The sequence below is a fragment of the Gopherus flavomarginatus genome, chromosome 3 (genome assembly GCF_025201925.1).
Source record: "Gopherus flavomarginatus isolate rGopFla2 chromosome 3, rGopFla2.mat.asm, whole genome shotgun sequence".
NCBI classification, from domain to species: Eukaryota; Metazoa; Chordata; order Testudines; family Testudinidae; genus Gopherus; species Gopherus flavomarginatus.
Genome location: NC_066619.1, coordinates 94,360,857 through 94,379,054, shown reverse-complemented (window position 1 = coordinate 94,379,054; position 18,198 = coordinate 94,360,857). Strand labels below are relative to the sequence as shown.

The window sequence follows — 18,198 nt, the reverse complement described above, 5'->3', positions numbered from 1 at the left end:
TTCTGTGATGTTGGCCAGTACATTATAAAAATGTCTTATAGAATTTTAACAGAGATCAAGATAATATAAATAGAGAACAATAGTCTCTCTATAGATTTTTTGAACCTCCTATGGAGTTTCATAGAAGAACTATATGCCTATTATGGAATTCTGCAGGATGGCCTGACAAACCTAAAGAAAGGATAAAGGCCACATTCTCAGGTGATGTAAAGCGGCAGGTGATGACTTCATCAGCAGAGGATCTGGTCCAAAAGTCTCTATTAAATTTTACATGATTTCAGAGCAATTTCTATACAACCCTATTGGTTTCATCCCTATTAAACTGTATACCACCTTTTCATAAAGGATACCTCAGAGGAAGGTGGAAGAAATGCCCTAATGGATAATTATGTAACGACCTATCCATAGGGAAAGTTTATTCCTAAATCCAGGTGATTAGTAAACTTATTGATTTAAAGCAAATGACTTAACCTTTAGAATTTCTATCACTTTCTCTTACCTAAGGACTGGTTGGAAGTGGGGATACATCTGTGGTCTCCAAAAGAGGTTACTAATTATTAATCTTCATAGTTCCACAGCAGGTCTTTATCCAAGGATCCAAAAACTTTGTCAACAATTAATTAAGCCCATTTACCACCACATTAGGTATGTGAGCAATGGGTAGAGACTCCTTTGCCCATTGTTGAAATGGAGCCACCTCTGATGTAGAACACAGCAGCTGTTTAACAGTGCACCCCAGCATTAACAACACTTTAGGGCAAGAAGTGAAGACCGTTGTTTCTAGTTGAAGTTGCAAGAGGAATTTAGGTAGACAGAATGTAATTACTGACTTAGAATTTGACCAGGATATGGAAGTCAGTACCTTGTCTATGAAAAACGCTACTGGATCTTTGACATCTGTGTACGGTCAGGAGCCTGATTTGTTCAACACCTCTCAAGCGCCATCCTGGGGCACTGGCTTATTACTGACACAGAAGTGCAACTACTAACTATGGATTCATATACATCTTTTTCTGCAGCACTTGAGAGCTCAGTGGACGTGGTTTCCCATCCTAGCTCTGACCTAGCCAGATCCTACTCCTCTTGCGAGATCTGATAGGCTCACACAGCACAGCAGTGGATCAGGTTAAAAGAAGTGAGCATGGAAAATTAGAAGGATTTTCTGCCATGTGCTTTGCTTCACTTCATTCAGATTACAAGAATTAGTTTCATTTTAAAACCTTTACTGAGTCTCCAAGCAAAAATTTTAGAAAAACCCATAATCATTACCAAAAATTGGCTCTGGAGTAGTGTTCCATGTACAGCTGCTCATCGGAAAAAGGAGCCAAATGAATGTCACTAAATGTTGGAAACATCATTCCTAGTAAACAAAAGACAATATAGAGTAGCAAAATTTAAATGTCTGGTTAGCCCTATGGAAATATGTACAGAAAATACCAGCAAGCAATAATTGCTTTGCACCTCAAATAGACTAACATCAAATCCCATTACAGGCAAACAATAACAAAAATATCCACTTATGAAGTGGGTCAGGATATTTCAGAAGCCTGCCAAGAATGATAAAGCATTATAAGTTTTATGTCCCTATATTAGACATTTAAATCATTTTCTCTTTCTTTGAATTAAGTAAAATGCTGGCTGTTACTCTAAAATACCTTTTCACCATTTCCACAATTGGAGAAACATGCTTTTTTAGAGCTGACCATATACACAACTCTTTCCACAGATATTATCACAGAAGATATGTCAGCAGACTCAATCATAAATCAAACTGCAAAGTACCAACTAGTTAATCCTCAAGGGGTCTAGCATTAGCAGCTTGACATAATAATTACATGGGAACCTTGTATCCAGATATCTCAAAAACGCTTTACAAAGCATTAATAAAATAAAGCTCAAACACGTAAAGAGAAGTATTATATCAATTTTACAGGTGGTGAAACTGAGGCATATAGAAGTTTACATAGCTCACACAAGTTATTGACAGAGCTGGGAAAAGGATCCAGGTGTCCTGACTTACAGACCTATATTAATTAGGGACTGAATCCAATGGCCACTTAAGTCAATGGGAATTCTACTGATTTCAGTGGGCACTGGATTAGGCTGCTTGATAAGACTTCAAAAAATAATATTAAAGAAATATTTTGCACACTGTTCTTTGTGCATCAATGGGAAGCAGGAGCCATAGAGTAGTCATTTTTGGACTGGAACATGTTTCTTCAAACATCTGTTTTAACTGGTGCAAAATGTGGTGCACAAATGAAAGAACAAATGGCTTTCTTTCTGCAAATACAACATAGCAAGAGACCACAGGAATTTAAAAAAGAATCTCAGACCCACTGAGTAAATAAACATGCCTTTTAGGACTTGCTGCTTAGAGAATACTACTACTTCTGCAGAGTAAAACCTGGGATGGGGATTAAAGGTTTTTAAAATTGCTCATGACACCATGCTGCTTCAGCTTCTGCTACTACACACTTAGCACTTATACAGCATTTTACATTTTCAATGTCATCTATAAACAATAATTAATTCTGGAGAAAGAAGATGGGCGAGGTAATATCTTTTATTGGACCAACTTCTGTTGGTGAAAGGGACAAGCTTTGGAGCTGCACAGAGCTCTTCAAATCTGAGATCGATGCAGCTTGAAAGCTTGTCTCTTTCACCAATAAAAGATATTATCTCACTCATTTTGTCTCTTTAATACCCTGAGATCCACACAGCTACAACAACACAGCAAATAATAACTAATTCTAACTACCATTCATGTGTGAGGTGGATATAAATAAGTCTCATTTACATTATACAGATGGGGAAACAGATTCAGATAAATTAAGGCCTACATCCTCAAGTGTCCATTAATTTTTGATTCCCTTAGTTTTTAAGTGAGCAACTTTAATTTCAAAGGGCCCAATTTTCAGAAGTGCTAAGCACCCACACTCCAACTGAAGATAATAGCACTTGCAAGTCATTAACACTTCTGAAAAAATCAGGCTCTACCGTATGTCTACATTGCAATGAAAACCCAGGCTTGGATGCATGCTTAAGCCCAAACCCCGCTTCCAGCTGTACACAATTCTGTCTGACTCAGGGCTGGGCTCATGTCTCAGGACCCTGCAGCATGGAGGGTTTGACTTGAGACCAAACTCCATCTATTGCAGTATTGATGCAGATCAGGCCCAGGCCCCCCAGACTCTGGTCCTGTGAGTCTGAAAACTTCTCTCTCACAATTCCGTAGGATGGTCTTCTTAATCAACACGCAAGAAAGGGAAGCCACCCCTTGGTTCAAGTACAGCTGCTCCACATTGAACAGTTCCATTTTATTCTGTCTGCTGAGCTGCGAGCATAGTGAATCTTCTCCGTCATTTGTAATGGCCACTGACATGAAGTCGTCCTTTGCCAATCATGTTGCTAGCTGGTCAAAGAAGTGCAGCCAGATTTTGGTTACTCTCCGGTGAGAGGCAAGCAAACAGTGACTTTGGCAAGAGTTGCAGGGCTGACGACACATACAGTACCAGGAAATATGAAAGAAGCTTGCAGCATTGGGGATTCACTGGACCAGTGCAGGGAGCGGATTAAGCAGCACAAGAACGACAGGAATTTTCCATCATCCTGCCCCTTTTTGAAGGAGTTTGACTGGGTGCTGGATACTGTGCTGAGCACTGAGCCACCAGTGCTTCACAACATCCTGGTCAGCCAGGACAGTGACCTTCTCATCCCTAAATCCACTCTAGGACTGGAGAGGAGCCTACAAGTGCCAGATGAGGCTGTTAAAGTGACTCTTTTGCTCAAACTGGTCCCCAAGGAGGCTTTGCTGCCAGAGTAGCAGCAGCACATTCTGGGTCCCTATTTGGAGGAGCTTTTTGACCTCCCCCCCGCCCGAGAAAGAGTCAGCTACGGAACTGGCAGCAGAAACACAAGAGGCAGAAGGAACAGCTCAGCCTGGTAAGTTTCTGGTGCCATGTTTGTTGTTATAAATATAGGGGGTTGGAAGGATTTCCAGTTTATGACCCAAATGAAAAATGTATTACAAGCCATGGGCAGCAGCACGTATCTCCTAATGGTGGACTGCATGGCAGTACATTGGCATCACCCCTCTGCCCCCCAAACCACCAGGTGGAATTCAAAATGGAGACTGAGAAGTGCAAACAACAGTTGAAACAAGCATTTGAAATTAACTTTTTATTGGAAACTTGCACATTCTTACAGAGATGTGCTAAGGTGTTAAAAGTAAGAACTTTATATTGCCTTTCAGAATGCCATGCCATGCAAATGAGGCATTGCACAACGTTAAGAGCCACCTGTAAAAGAGAAAAGGTTGGGTGGGGGCTGGAAGTGTGGAAGATTGAATACAATCCAAGAGTGATGAAATCTATGCCCAAAGTATGGCGAGAGTTTTTATGCAGTCCAGAAAGGTGCTGGGGGGAGGGAGTTGGCTGTTAAGTAATGTGAGAGTTCCTGTGCGTTTGCTTGTAGTCCCAGGGTAAATGTGTTCAGAGCAGCTTGCATTAGGAGCTGTGGGGAGGCAGTAATTCGTTTGGATGCTAATCCAGTATCCTGTTAATTCACTCATAAATTTTGATCTAGTCCTGGGCACTGACAGTCACAAACTTTTCCTGTAGTAGAAACTCTAGACAGGTAGTCAAATTTTCAATGAAGGGCATATTGTCCTCACCCCCTTCTGTAAGTCGCCAGCCCACTTCACTCATAGATGTGCAGCTCCGTCACCATAAGTCTGAAGATCTCTGTGGCATATTCCTCCACCCCATCCCGAGGACCAAGCAGGTCTACAATTTTTAAACAAAAAACAATTATAAATAGTAACTCACCATTGTTTGTGCAGTCGTTTCACTGTGATTAACAAGTTGTGTCCACAGAGCTTCTGGGATACTTTTTCAAATATCGGTTTTTGGCCTTGGAGATTCCACAAGACGCTTTTGCCTACTGAACCTGTTGTGAAGCACTGAAACAATAATGCACTGTTTGATGTCTGCTTTTTGGCCCTTCAACCTCTTCTGGTCCTTCCACCTCAGCAATATGGGCCCAATGCAACAGGTCCTTGGGATGTAGAAGTGTAACAGACCAGTCCAAGCAGAAGTGTTTCCGTGATAAACTTATAATGGACATTCTGAACAGTGCCAACAAGTGGGTACAGCACCAAAGTAAGCAGAAAGGCACAGGCAGGCTGCCGAGCTAAAGGACAAAAGTTCAGCACACCAGGAGAGGCTTGCAACGCAGTTTCTGTAGCAGGAACATGGGCTGAGGATGATGACAGAGCCCAGCAGAAAGACCTGTTTGAGAGGCTGCTTATGCTTGTGGCTGCCAGAGTACAAGCTCCTGCTGCACTCACACCATGTCCTGGGTCCCCTCCACGGAACCACATGCTGTAGATCAGAAACACTTTGAACAATTCCATGGCTGGGTGGCCCATTCATTTGGGACTTAAAAGAAACCGAACAGAGTAAATCTACCACATGCAGTCCTCCCTATCCCCTGCAGGCTTCCATACCTGTGCAGATGCCCACCCCTGTAAACGCCTCCATCCTCTGCAGTGGCACCAAGCATGTGCCAAATGTGGAAGGAAGGGAAAGGAGAACAAGGTGCCAGGGGACACGCCACAGCAGAGGGTTTATCTGTTAGCAATGTTCTACCATTTAATGTGCGGTTTATGCACTGTGTTTTATTAATGGTTTTGGTGTTGGTTTATTACTGGTGTTTTGGCATGTGAATGACAGCAGGCCTGCCTGGCACTTTTTTCATTTCATTCAGGTTAAAAAATAAAGGCTTTTCTTTTATTAGGACATTTCATTACCATATCTGCATCAAATCATATAAGCTGTATTTCACATAATAAAGATAAAACACATGATAAAGGACAACTGGTAAGTTGTATCCAAATGCTATTTCTCAACACATTTTACCTACATCAAGCCATACTGTGTACCTACAGTTCTTGCCACATACCTGCTTCCCCATTTCATAAGCAGTTACATCATTCACAAGTACAATCCATGGCACTCAATCCTTGCCCCCACAGTCCCATTTCGTTACATGATGTGGCTGTACTTCATTTACTGTAACCATTGTACAAGCACATTAATAAAAACATATTACTCTCCCATGCAAATCCATAATGTGTGAGCATAGAGCATCCCTGATTTGTGTTCCCTGGGTGCATCCTGCCCCAGATGGGATAAGTGCCTCTGAGATCAAGAGATGGTTTCATAAGCCAATGCAAACAGGGGTGCACAGAGTCCCCCAGAATAGCAGTGGGGATAGTAACTCTATTTATGACAATGCCGTCTGGTAGCAAGAGTGTCCCGGTCTATGCATGAATGTAGACTCCCAGTTGTCAGAAAAACCTAGCATGATGCACTTTTCCAGTGCAGCCCACGTCAGTGTCCATAAGTTGCATGACAATGGAGGCCACTTTGTGGTTTACATACTCATGTGCTTCTTGAGGAGAGCAAACTGTCGGCACGAGTCCCATCAATGGCCCTAGTCCAGTCTGGAAATCCCATTCTGGAAAGCCAACGATTACTTCAGGAACATTGTTTATGCTCACCACTTTTGGGTAAATTACATGCCTGATTGCCTCAGAAACTTCTGCCACCCTCTTACCAACAGTTGACTTTCCAATGCAAAATTGGTTAGCAAGAGACCTGTAGCAGCATGGGGCAATCAGCTTCCAAACAGCTTTAACAACCTGCTTCTAGACTCATGTGGACACCCTCATTTGTGTTTCCTGACACTGGAGGGCTGGGGAAAGCTGCTCACAAAGCTGCAGAAATGTAGCTTTCTTCATGTGAAAATTTTGGGCACATTGAGGCTCACCCAAGGTCTTCACCACAATGTGGTCCCACCGATCTGTCCCTGTGGCTCTGCTCCAGAAGTACTTGTCTACATAGGGGGTATCAGCACCTATACTGAGAGTCGCAAACAGCATCAGCCAGTTCAAGTCTTCCATGTTTCCATGTGCGTATCATCCTCCTCCTGTCAGGTGCCTTCTGTAGGTCAGAAAACGATGTTGGAATGTCTACCAGCATCTCATGGATGCTCTATCTGTTTGCTGAAACTTGAGTGAAAGCATAAGCAAGCACAAATGTGACTCCTCCATGTTGCTGGCTCCAGTTGCCGGGAGCGTGCAAACCCAAAAGATAGCACAGCTGGTTATGTTGGGAAGTTGGCAGGCAGCAACAACTTCCTGTAATGTGTAGGGTGGATAGTCAAGTTTTCCCACACCGTACTGTCAACTGAGGGTTAGAGTGGACACAGCTGGGGAGGGTGCTAGGAACCCTGGGACATGGTGGTCTGACTTGAGTCTGTGTAATGCGGTGTGGACACTAGAGCCCCAGGTTTGGAGCCTGGGTCCAGAAACTGTAAACCTAGGGTCACCAATGAGTGTGGACACTCAAGCCTTGGACTTGCAAGCCTAAGGTCTGTGGGCTCAAGTCCACTAACCCTGAGTTTACATTTTACTCTAGACATACCCTAGGAGTTTGTAGATGGGTACCCAAAATCAGAGGCACTAAAATTAATGGACACTTCTGAAAACACAGGCCGAAGTGACTTTTGTAAGACCACAGACCAAGTCCGTGGCAGAACCAGGATTAAATCCCAGTAGTTCCCAGGTCCTAGTCCTGTGCTCAGCCTATTAGCCCATGTTCCCATAAGTAGTTTAAAAGGCTAAAAACAAAAGTCTTCAACTTCCACACCCTGTTTTTCACATTGTGTCATATGAGAAAGTCTCTCTCTTTTTAACAAAACCTATGTAAGTGACCTTTTAGTTTGTTTTCAGGAATTCACCTGGTGAAATATAACTTATGGCAACTGCAGGTTCAGACTTGTACAGGAAATTTCTCAGGAGGCCCCTAGATTTAGAAGCCTCCTTCAGAACTTCTCCAACCAGTAACAGATTGAAACACAGATCCTATTGAACTGACCTGTGGATCTCAGTTGTCTCTGGCTGGATTGGACACATCACTCGAAAAGAGTGGTGGTACCAAGAGGCCTTGGAATTAGGAATTTGGGTGGGGTCTGACTAGAGCTGGTGAAAATATTTCAAATTTCATATTTTTTTTCAAAGAAAAAAGAACAAATTTTTCATGACATTTCTCATTCTTTCCCCAACTCTAGGTCTTTATCTTCCTTCAGTTGCCTTGCATTTTAGTTTAACTTGTCATCATGTTTTGCATTATAAACTTTGAACTGAGAGGCAACCCTTAATGCATACGGTGGCACATTAAACTGAATGACACAAGAGGCAGCCAAGGGCAAGACATCCAGCACATACAGTTTAAGTGCTCAAATAGCTGGGCTCACTGGCAAATCACAATATGAAACAGTAACAGTGGTGCTTCCAACATGCTCAAATGAAGGAAGAAAACTCAACTCTCATTCCTATAGAGCCTACAGGAGGTGGTGAAACACAATACCAACCAGTGTTGTCCAGAGCCACCATTTGGAGGTCCTTCTTGTCTCCTTTCTCTGAAAACTGGCATTTTCCCCAATCCATCACTGGGCGACAGTGCTGGCATACTCACCATTTGACTTCAACCATTTTTTGGAATGGAGGTAACTTTCCAGCATCCTCTCATTGAACAGCATGTAACCCATTGGTTCAGAAATAACCACATCAACGTTCTCCGGTAAAGAGATTTCCTCAATTTTACCTGATAAAACCATGATCTTATCTGAGAGGTTGTTACTTCTCACTAGAATCTGGAAAGAGAATGGAAAAAAAAAACAAGCATGTTGGCTTCTTTGATTATGCATGGTTCTACTGGAGGTCTCTGGGTAACATGAAACCCTCTGGATTGTTCAGTTATCTAGTAACTTTATCAGCCTTTGAAAAGCATGCACTATAATTAAACTTTAAAAAATGGTATGGACTCATTCCTTACTACAAATAGAGTTTCTAAATACCCTGAAGAGAGCAAACTCATAGAAGTGTGCAGAATCAGCAAATCGCAGTACAAGTTACATCATCTTTTAAGAAATAATTAGAATCAATATCTAGAAGAAAAGAATACAACACATGCACACACAGAGAAAGAAGGAAGTTAATATCCACTACAGAAGAATATACAGTAGGGATCTTTAAGATACTTCACAAAGATCTAGAAATGACTATTCCTAACTGATCTACACAATCATAAAGGCATGAATGTTCTCAGAGGCTGAGGAAAGTCTGAGGCATGATGTTTCTAAACAAAAACAAAACAAGGAATAACCTTTTATAGAGCATGCACAATCCCTAGGTACTATGTGCAGCATCCTATGCAGGCTGAGAACCTCAGGGCAAACTTTTCTTAACTTTTTGATCTACTTTTCTTTCATCTGAACAAGGGAAATGGACTCATAATTTTAGGTACTGTTTAGCAAGATGTTTTGGGAAGGAATAATCTCTCTAAAGTTACTCTGATTATGCATGTCATATTTATCTGTAATGTACAAGTCTCTTTGTAGTGCCAAAATATGTTTAGACAATGTTTAGAATTTGCCTTTAGGATACAAACACATACTGTATACTGATAACATTATCTCATGTGAACCAGTCTGAATGGGGAAAGGTTGTGCAAGGGGATGCTGTACCATGGAGCACTGTTCTGTGGGGGCACCTTCTGCAACAGCACAGTGGGAGGAGATTCAGAATGAGACAGGGATACACAAGGAGAAGCAACCATCCAAATCCACTGGCCATATATAGTTACTGACAGCACAGTGGGGCTGCAGCTGCCAGCAAAGCCTTGAGGCTGCACCAGAGGTGGCATAGAGACTGTGTATCCTGTCCCTGGATTGAAAAAGACACCTTCTGATTATGCATGTCATATTTATCTGTAATGTACAAGTCTCTTTGTAATGCCAAAATATGTTTAGACAATGTTTAGAATTTGCCTTTAGGATACAAACACATACTGTATACTGATAACATTATCTCATGTGAACCAGTCTGAATGGGGAAAGGTTGTGCAAGGGGATGCTGTACCATGGAGCACTGTTCTGTGGGGGCACCTTCTGCAACAGCACAGTGGGAGGAGATTCAGAATGAGACAGGGATACACAAGGAGAAGCAACCATCCAAATCCACTGGCCATATATAGTTACTGACAGCACAGTGGGGCTGCAGCTGCCAGCAAAGCCTTGAGGCTGCACCAGAGGTGGCATAGAGACTGTGTATCCTGTCCCTGGATTGAAAAAGACACCTTCACCCCAATCCTTGAAAGCCCATTTCCTGCTTTGTGTATGGGACCATGATTTGAGTCTATGCATTACAACGTAGACCACATTAAAAAGGAGGGAGTTGGGGGAAAGAAATCTTCTACATGAAGGTATGTGGATTCCCAAGAAAACAGCTGATTAGAAGAGACAAACCTCCCAATGTTTAAGTTTACTTCAGGTGCTAGTGGAAGAGATCTTCAGACCTATTTCCACAATTCATTGCCAGGGAAAAACACTGTTCAGTGGCTGGAGTAAGCCACTAGCAATGAGTTGTTTGACCCTGAGCTACAATTAGCAGAAACCAGGAACAGAAGACAGGGAAAGGCAGCGTGTATCCGCAGTAGCCAAAAACAGATTTTCATGTTAGAGCTCACTTGGCAAACACTATTGACTTTGCCCCCATGAAAACAGCCTTTTATTGAACCTGATCCTACAGATAGACATAGTTTTCTGAGTCTGGTTTCCGATATACGATTATGGGCACATATGGTATTGCCCTGGGTACATGTCTTGTGCCTCTTCAATTTTGTAAACTTTGAAAGAGAGTTCACAGAGGTCATTCAGTTATTTTACCTGTCTTGTCCATTTTGTTAACAGTTCAATAGCAAGGTTATTTAAAATGTGACTAGAATGTTCTAAAAAGACAAGCTACAATTCTTCAGGATCATGTGGTTTTTTCCAAACCCAACACAAAAAGCACATTAGTGCTGATATCCAAGAAAGTTAGTTTAATTAAAGCTCCTTAATTAATGAGTGAAGAGGTCATTTGTTTAATCATATTTGTAAGCAAAAGAAATCACTGAAGTGTACTTTTCACATGGAAGTCAAAGTAGCATGCAATTTCTTCCTAGTAAGATAATGTTCTTGCTAAGGTAGTTATTAAAAAAATGTAATAAGTATCATCTTTCCTTTACATGGTTCTTTTCACTCTGAAGGATGCCAAAGCTCTTCATGAACTACAGTGTATAAACTGTACATATGAATCACTTTCACTCCTGACTCTGGGATGGAACACAGCAGATGTTTAACAGAGTAAACTGCGTAACAGTTTAGGGCAGGAAGTGAAAACAAATACCACATCCAATCAAAACTACAGAGGGAATTGGGTTGGTAGGTAGAATGAAATTACCCAAACTAACATTTGTCCAATCCCACCCCCTGCCAAAACCAAAACACACAGAACTATTATTGTGAATGCTGCTGCTTGATTCCCCCCACCCCACCTCATCACAGCCTCAAATACTCAGGAATTGGTTCACATCTTACCCAAAACACAGCATATCTCTAATAGCATGGTGTCCCCAAAGCCAATATGCACTCAGCTGGAAGAGTGCCATCTAATGAATCACCATCTTCACTTCCTGAAAGACCCTGCATTTATTTGGAGGACTCTCACCCAAATCCTGTCCAGGACTAACTCAGCTTAGCAAGACAAATTTAAGAACACAACCTGTGGTAAGACAAATTAAGTTTTCACCAAATACTTGAAGTTCGAGTTAACACAGCTTCCTATAGTTAAAGGTGCCCATACTTTCTATTATCTGACTCTGTTTTCCATTGCTTTTCACTTTGCTATACTTTAACCATTCAGGTTGAAATTTTCAATGCTGGGTGTCTGCCTTCAGACTGAAAATTTTTGGAAAATTTCAATTGAAATGGCTCAGCCATTTCTGATGATGAAATCAGAGAAAATTCATTGATTTGCCCATGTAAAAAAATTCTCAGAACCATTTTGCTGAAAAGCTTTAGCACATCCATTCTCTAGAGGAGGAATTTGAAATTTGGCTGGGGCGTCACCCTAATGACAGGGATGTGTCTTTTGCTAGCCCTATGAAAATTCACCCAAATTTGGCCAAATTATGAGCCTTTGGGGAAAAACATCATAGGTCACACATGCTCAGTAGAGCTGTACTTGTTTCAGAGGCAACTTAGATTCTCCAAAGATTTGGTCCGTACCGAGCATGCTCCAGCCACAGGGGACTGGGCAGAATTTTCCCACAATTGCTCCTCCCAACTGCCAGGGACAGCTGTGGCTTAAGGTACAGGAACTAGGAGCTCCTGTGCTGTTAGTGCCCCAAGGTAATGCCCAGGTGGAGTGAAGAAGGAGAAAGTCACCTGAGTAGTATACTGAGGGGTGAGGACTGGATGTAGGAGCCAGAAAGTGGGGGGCAGCACCAAGGGAGGGGAACAGGAACAGAGGGAGAGAAAGGCAGGCTGGGGGAACAGGAGCAAAACAGTCTATAACCACTAGAGAACACACTCTTCCAGAACCTGCAATTGAACCCAGGATTTCTAAGTCTCAAACCGGTGCTTTTGCCAGTATAAGCTGCATCTCCAATAGGAGGGTTCATTGATGTAGCTATACCTGTACAGATATACTGACAAACATTTTCTAGTGTAGCGTAGGCTTCAGCTAATACACTAGCAAACTGTCTCATCCCTTTCTAGCAGCTGGTCCACATACAAGACAATAGACTACTACTGCTACCCAATTAAACAATCAGCTCAAGTATTACAGGTCTGTTCTGTGGATCTCAAGATTTGAATCCTGCTGAGCCTAGTTAAAAGTCAACATGATTCCACGTGACAGAATGTCAGGGGTGTGTTTGTTGGTTTGTTGGTTTTAATTAGGAAATTGCATTAAAAACTATATTAAAAGATTATAATTGCAAAGTCAAGCACTCAAAAATTAGGAAATCCACAATTTCCACAAATGTGCAATCTTTAGTTCTGCCCCCCTTGGGTATATGCATTATGACATAATATCTGATCATGTAATGAGGATTGCAGGAAGAAAAAGAATGATTTAATGTGAATAAATATAAAGTAATGCACACTGGAAAAAATAACCCCAACTATACATACACTATGATGAGTGATAATTTAGCTACAACTAATCAGGAAAGAGATCTTCGTGTCTTTGTGGATAGGTCTCCGAAGACGTCCATGCAGTGTGCAGCAGCAGTCAAAAAAGCAAACAGGATGTTAGGAATCATTAAAAAAGGGATAGAGAATAAGACAGAGAATATCTTATTGCCCTTATATAAATCCATGGTATGCCCACATCTTGAATACTGCTGTCATGGTATAATTCCCCACTCTGAACCTTAGCGTCCAAGAGATGGGGTACCAGCATGAATTCCTCTAAGCTTGATTACCAGCTTAGGACCTCTAGCGCTGCCAGCAACCAGGAATTCCAGTGCCTGGTACACTCTGGTCCCCCAAGACCTTGCCTGGGGAACCCCAAGACCCAGACCTTCTGGATCTTACCACAAGGAAAGTAAACCCTTTCCTCCACCATTGCCTCTCCCAGGCTTCCCCTCCCTGGGTTACCCTGGAAGATCATTGTGATTCAAACTCCTTGAATCTTAAACAGAGAGGAAAATGCACCTTCCCTCCTCCTTCTCTCTCCCCCTCCCAGACTCTCCCTGAGAGAGAAAGTAACCCTAACACAGAGAGAAATTAGCCTCTCTCTCCCCCTTCCCTCCTTTCTCCCCACCAATTCCCTGGTGGATCCAGACCCAGTCCCCTGGGGTCTCACCAGAATAAAAAAACAATTAGGTTCTTAAACAAGAAAAGCTTTTAATTAAAGAAAGAAAAAACAGTAAAAATTATTTTTGTAAATTTAAGATGGAATATGTTACAGGGTCTTTTAGCTATAGACACTGGGAATACCCTCCCAGCCTAAGTATACAACTACAAATTAAAATCCTTTCAGCAAAATACCAATTTGAACTCCTTCCAGCCAAATACATATTTGCAAATAAAGAAAACAACCATAAGCCTAACTCGCTTTATCTACCTAGTACTCACTATTCTGGACATATAAGAGACTGTATCAGAGAGATTGGAGAGAAACCTGGTTGCACGTCAGGTCCCTCTGAGCCCCCAGAGTGAACAACAACCAAAAACTAACGGCACACACACAAACTTCCCTCCCTCAAGATTTGAAAGTATCCTGTTCCCTGATTAGTCCTCTGGTCAGGTGACAGCCAGGCTCACTGAACTTAACCCTTTACAGGCAAAAGAGACATGAAGTACTTCTGGTCTGTTAACCCTTGACTATCTGTTTATGACAACTGCGCACAGATGTGGTCTCCTCATCTCATAAAACATATCCTGGCATTAGAAAAGGTTCAGAGAAGGGCAATTAAAATGATAAGGATTGGAACGGGTCCCATATGAGGAGAGATTAAAGAGGCTAGGACTTTTCAGCTTGGAAAAGAGGAGATTAAGGGGGGATAGGATAGAGGTATGTAAAATCATGAGTGATGTGGAGAAAGTGAATAAGGAAAAGTTATTTACTTGTTCCGATAATATAAGAACTAGGGGCAACCAAATGAAATTAATGGGCAGCAGGTTTAAAACAAATAAAAGGAAGTTCTCCTTCACACTGCGCACAGTCAACCTGTGGAACTCCTTGCTTGAGGAGGTTGTGAAGGCTAGGACTCTAACAGGGTTTAAAAGAGAACTAGATAAATTAATGGAGGTTAACTCCATTAATGGCTATTAGCCAAGATGGGGTAAGGAATGGTGTCCCTAGCCTCTGTTTGTCAGAGGATGGAGATGGATGGTAGGAGAGAGATCACTTGATCATTACCTGTTAGGTTCACTCCCTCTGGGGCACCTGGCATTGGCCACTGTCAGTAGACAGGATACTGGGCTGGATGGACCTTTGATCTGGCCCACTATGGCCATTCTTATGATCTCATGGTTAAGGCAGCTGAATGCTGCCTTCGAGAACTGGATCCTAACTGTGCCTCTGCCACAGAGTTCCTATGTGATGCTAGGCAATTCACTTGAACCAAACTTCACAGGTGGTCACTAATTGTGTGTTCCATATTTTCTTGGTGCCTGAGACACTCAAGGCCAGATTTATAGAGAGTTCACGACTGCAACTGACCTCAACAGGAACTGTGCTCTATAGTGAGGCGCTTACATTGGCCAGAGACAAATTTGAGCATAGACACATGCACAACTAGGCCAACGTAAGAGGACTTCTGTTGACCTAATTTTGTTGCGTAGACCAAGCCTAATTTGGTGATTATATTTTGGCCTCACTTGGCCCTGGTTTTTACTGGAAGTAGGAGCTATGAAAATTTCATATGTATTCATATAGTAGGCTTATGTTTATGAATCTTTTGTAACATTCATCTCTCTCATCTATAGAAATTTTATCTAAGGGAAAAGGGGGACACAATTTGGGATGTAAAATCCTTAACTTCAAAGTACTTAATGCAGTTTGATTGGTGATTCTGCCTTTTCATCTCATGACATGAGCCACTGATCAGAGTTCCAACTAGTGTAAAATTCCAGGTGCAAAAATATAATTTGAAGTTAAAAAATGGAACTGTGTGCCAACTCTAACTTTCAAAATGGTAAGTTCTTTATGACTTTACAATTAAAGCTTTACTGTCATAACAAGTCAGTTCCATCCTATGTCAGTAGCAATCAAAAGTTACTAGCATCTGATAGCTGTTCTATGGCCTAGATGAAATAACTCCAGTGGTCTCAGTTAAATTTCTGCCAGCCAGGTGTTTTTCCCTATAAAAACTGGCACCTAAATTGGCACAGATTGATTCCTTTGTCGATACAGACAGACTGAGGTTTGAATAGGTGTAGAGGTGCCATGATCCCCATATCAATTGAGGCACTGGCAGGGCAGTGTGAGGAAGCTGTCCCTGCTATTGCCCATGAAATACCTCTTAGATGGCAGTCGTTTGGTTATCCACGTATCTCTTGGGCTGTCATAAAAATATTGGAACAGCCATACAGGGTCAGACCAATGGTCCATCTAGCCCAGTATCTTTGCCTTTTGACAGTGATCAGTGCCAGATGCTTTAGAGGGAGTCAACAGAACAGGGCACTTCACTGAGTGATCCATCCCCTGTTATCCAGTTCCAGCATCTAGCAGCCAGCGGTTTAGTGTCCCCTCCATGCCCGTGGAATGCTTGACCCTGATGAGAAGGAAAAAGAAGAGGACTCAGGAAGATAGGTTCAGTAAGATTCTACAAGCCAGTGCTACATCAGACAGTGAGCAAAGGGCCTGGAGGGTGAACATGGCAGACACCACGAAGAAGGAAAGAGTGGACAGGAGAAAGGTCCAGGAGTTCCAGCAGGAAAAGTAGAGGAAGATGCACCAGGACATAATGGAGCTTGTCTGGAAGCAAACACACGCTCTTGTTGTCCTACAGATTCAACAGTCATGGGCTCATCATCCATTGCAATCAAGGGAGAACTGCACCACAGCACTTCCCTACACCTCCCAACATTCCACATGGCAACAGGAGTCACATCCCTACCACTACAACCGTACCCACGGGAATGGGAAGGACAAACCCAGCTTCCCTTACACTGACCTGCGGGAGCCACAGTTACTGTATGTGTAGCCAAAATGGCCCGGAATGGACACAAATATTCTTTCCCCTTGTTAAATTCTGTTCCATTATTTTTTAAGCTTTATTGTGTTTGTTTCTGGAATTGAATAAACATGTTTCACACTGCTTTTGGTACACAAGGAATTTCTATTTCTTTTAAAATTAATTAGTCTTTTTTGCTTCACAACATGTACTGCAGAATGCCTAGAGCTACATAAAGCACTTGACAGCTTGTTATTGTACCGGGCCACCGAACTCATAAGTTCAGTGAAAAACACAGGGTACATATTAAAAACATACAGCAAGCACCACATAATTCAGAGGTGCACTAAAAGACACATGTTCATAAATATTCATGAAGCACTACACAACTCCTTCCTAATAGCCCCCCAAAAAACTTTAGGGCCAGGTAGAGCATGGTTCACCAAACCCATTATTATGGCTAACTGTTAAAGTGCTCTTTCAAGGTCTCCCTCAGCAGCATAGCTCTACATTGAGTTCTTCTAACGGCCTTTGCATCTGGCTGTTCAAACTCAGCAGCTCCCCACCTCTGCCCTTCACTCGAGCAGTAACTCCTCCCACCCCCCCCAAATATCACTCAGGACACAACAAGCAGCTATAATCATTGGGATATTTTTCTCACTGAGAGCCAATCTTGTGAGTTACCACCACCAGTGGCTCTTCAATCTACCAAAAACAAATTCAACTGTCCTCCGGCACCTGCTGAAGCTTCCCTAGGTGCTGTCAAGGTGGCCAGCGTACAGCTTCATGAACCAGAGAAACAAAGAGTCCCCAAGGATCTCTACTGGCGTTTCAACATTGCCAATGGTAATTTGCCAGATGGGAAAGAATGTCCCTGTTTGCAGTTTTTTGAATAATCCCATATTCTTAAAAATGAGAGCATCCCGCATCTTCTCAGACCAGCCCACACGGATGTCAGTGAAGCATCCCTGGTGATCCACCACTGCTTGCATAAACATAAGAAAGCAGCCCTTTCTGTTGATGTACTCTGAGGCAAGGTGGGCTAGTGGCAAAATAGAGGTTTGTGGGCTGTCAGTTCAGGAAGTCTATTACTGCAAAACCATCCACAATGTCCTGCACATTGCTGAGAGTTACAGCTCTGCGTAGCAGGAAACAATTAATGGCCCAGCACATTTGCATGACAACGGACCCACTGTGGATCTTCCAGCTCCAAAGTTGTTGCCCACACTCTGGTAGCAAATATGGCACTGCAAGGTTCCACATGGCAATTACCATTTGCTTCTCCATTATTAATGCCACTCTTATTCTGGTCTCCCAGCACTGGAGGGCTGGGGCGAGCTCAGCACACTGATCCAGGAATGTGTCTTTTACATCCAGAAGTTCTGCAGCCACTGCTTGCCATCCCAAACCTGCATTACAATGTGATCCCACCAGTCAGTGCTTGTTTCTCAGGCCCAAAAGCAGTGCTCCACTGTCTGCAGCTGCTCTGTGAATGCCAAAAACCACCATGAATCAGTTTTATGATGTCCTTCAACAAACCGTCCTCAAAAAAATCATCATCTCCCCTATTGCATCCTCTGCTTGCAACACTCATGACAACAACTCAGAGCTGTGTGGG

General features: G+C 42.5%; 1 protein-coding gene across 1 annotated transcript in view; it reads right to left on the bottom strand.

Moving 5' to 3' along the window:
• The window catches only part of LOC127046774 (histone-arginine methyltransferase CARM1-like), a 129,299-nt gene that overhangs the window by 30,363 nt on the left and 80,738 nt on the right, over positions 1–18,198 (bottom strand). Inside the window, 2 exon segments of the mRNA XM_050944286.1 lie at positions 1,270–1,360; positions 8,544–8,721. Coding sequence (XP_050800243.1) covers positions 1,270–1,360; positions 8,544–8,721 — 269 coding nt within the window.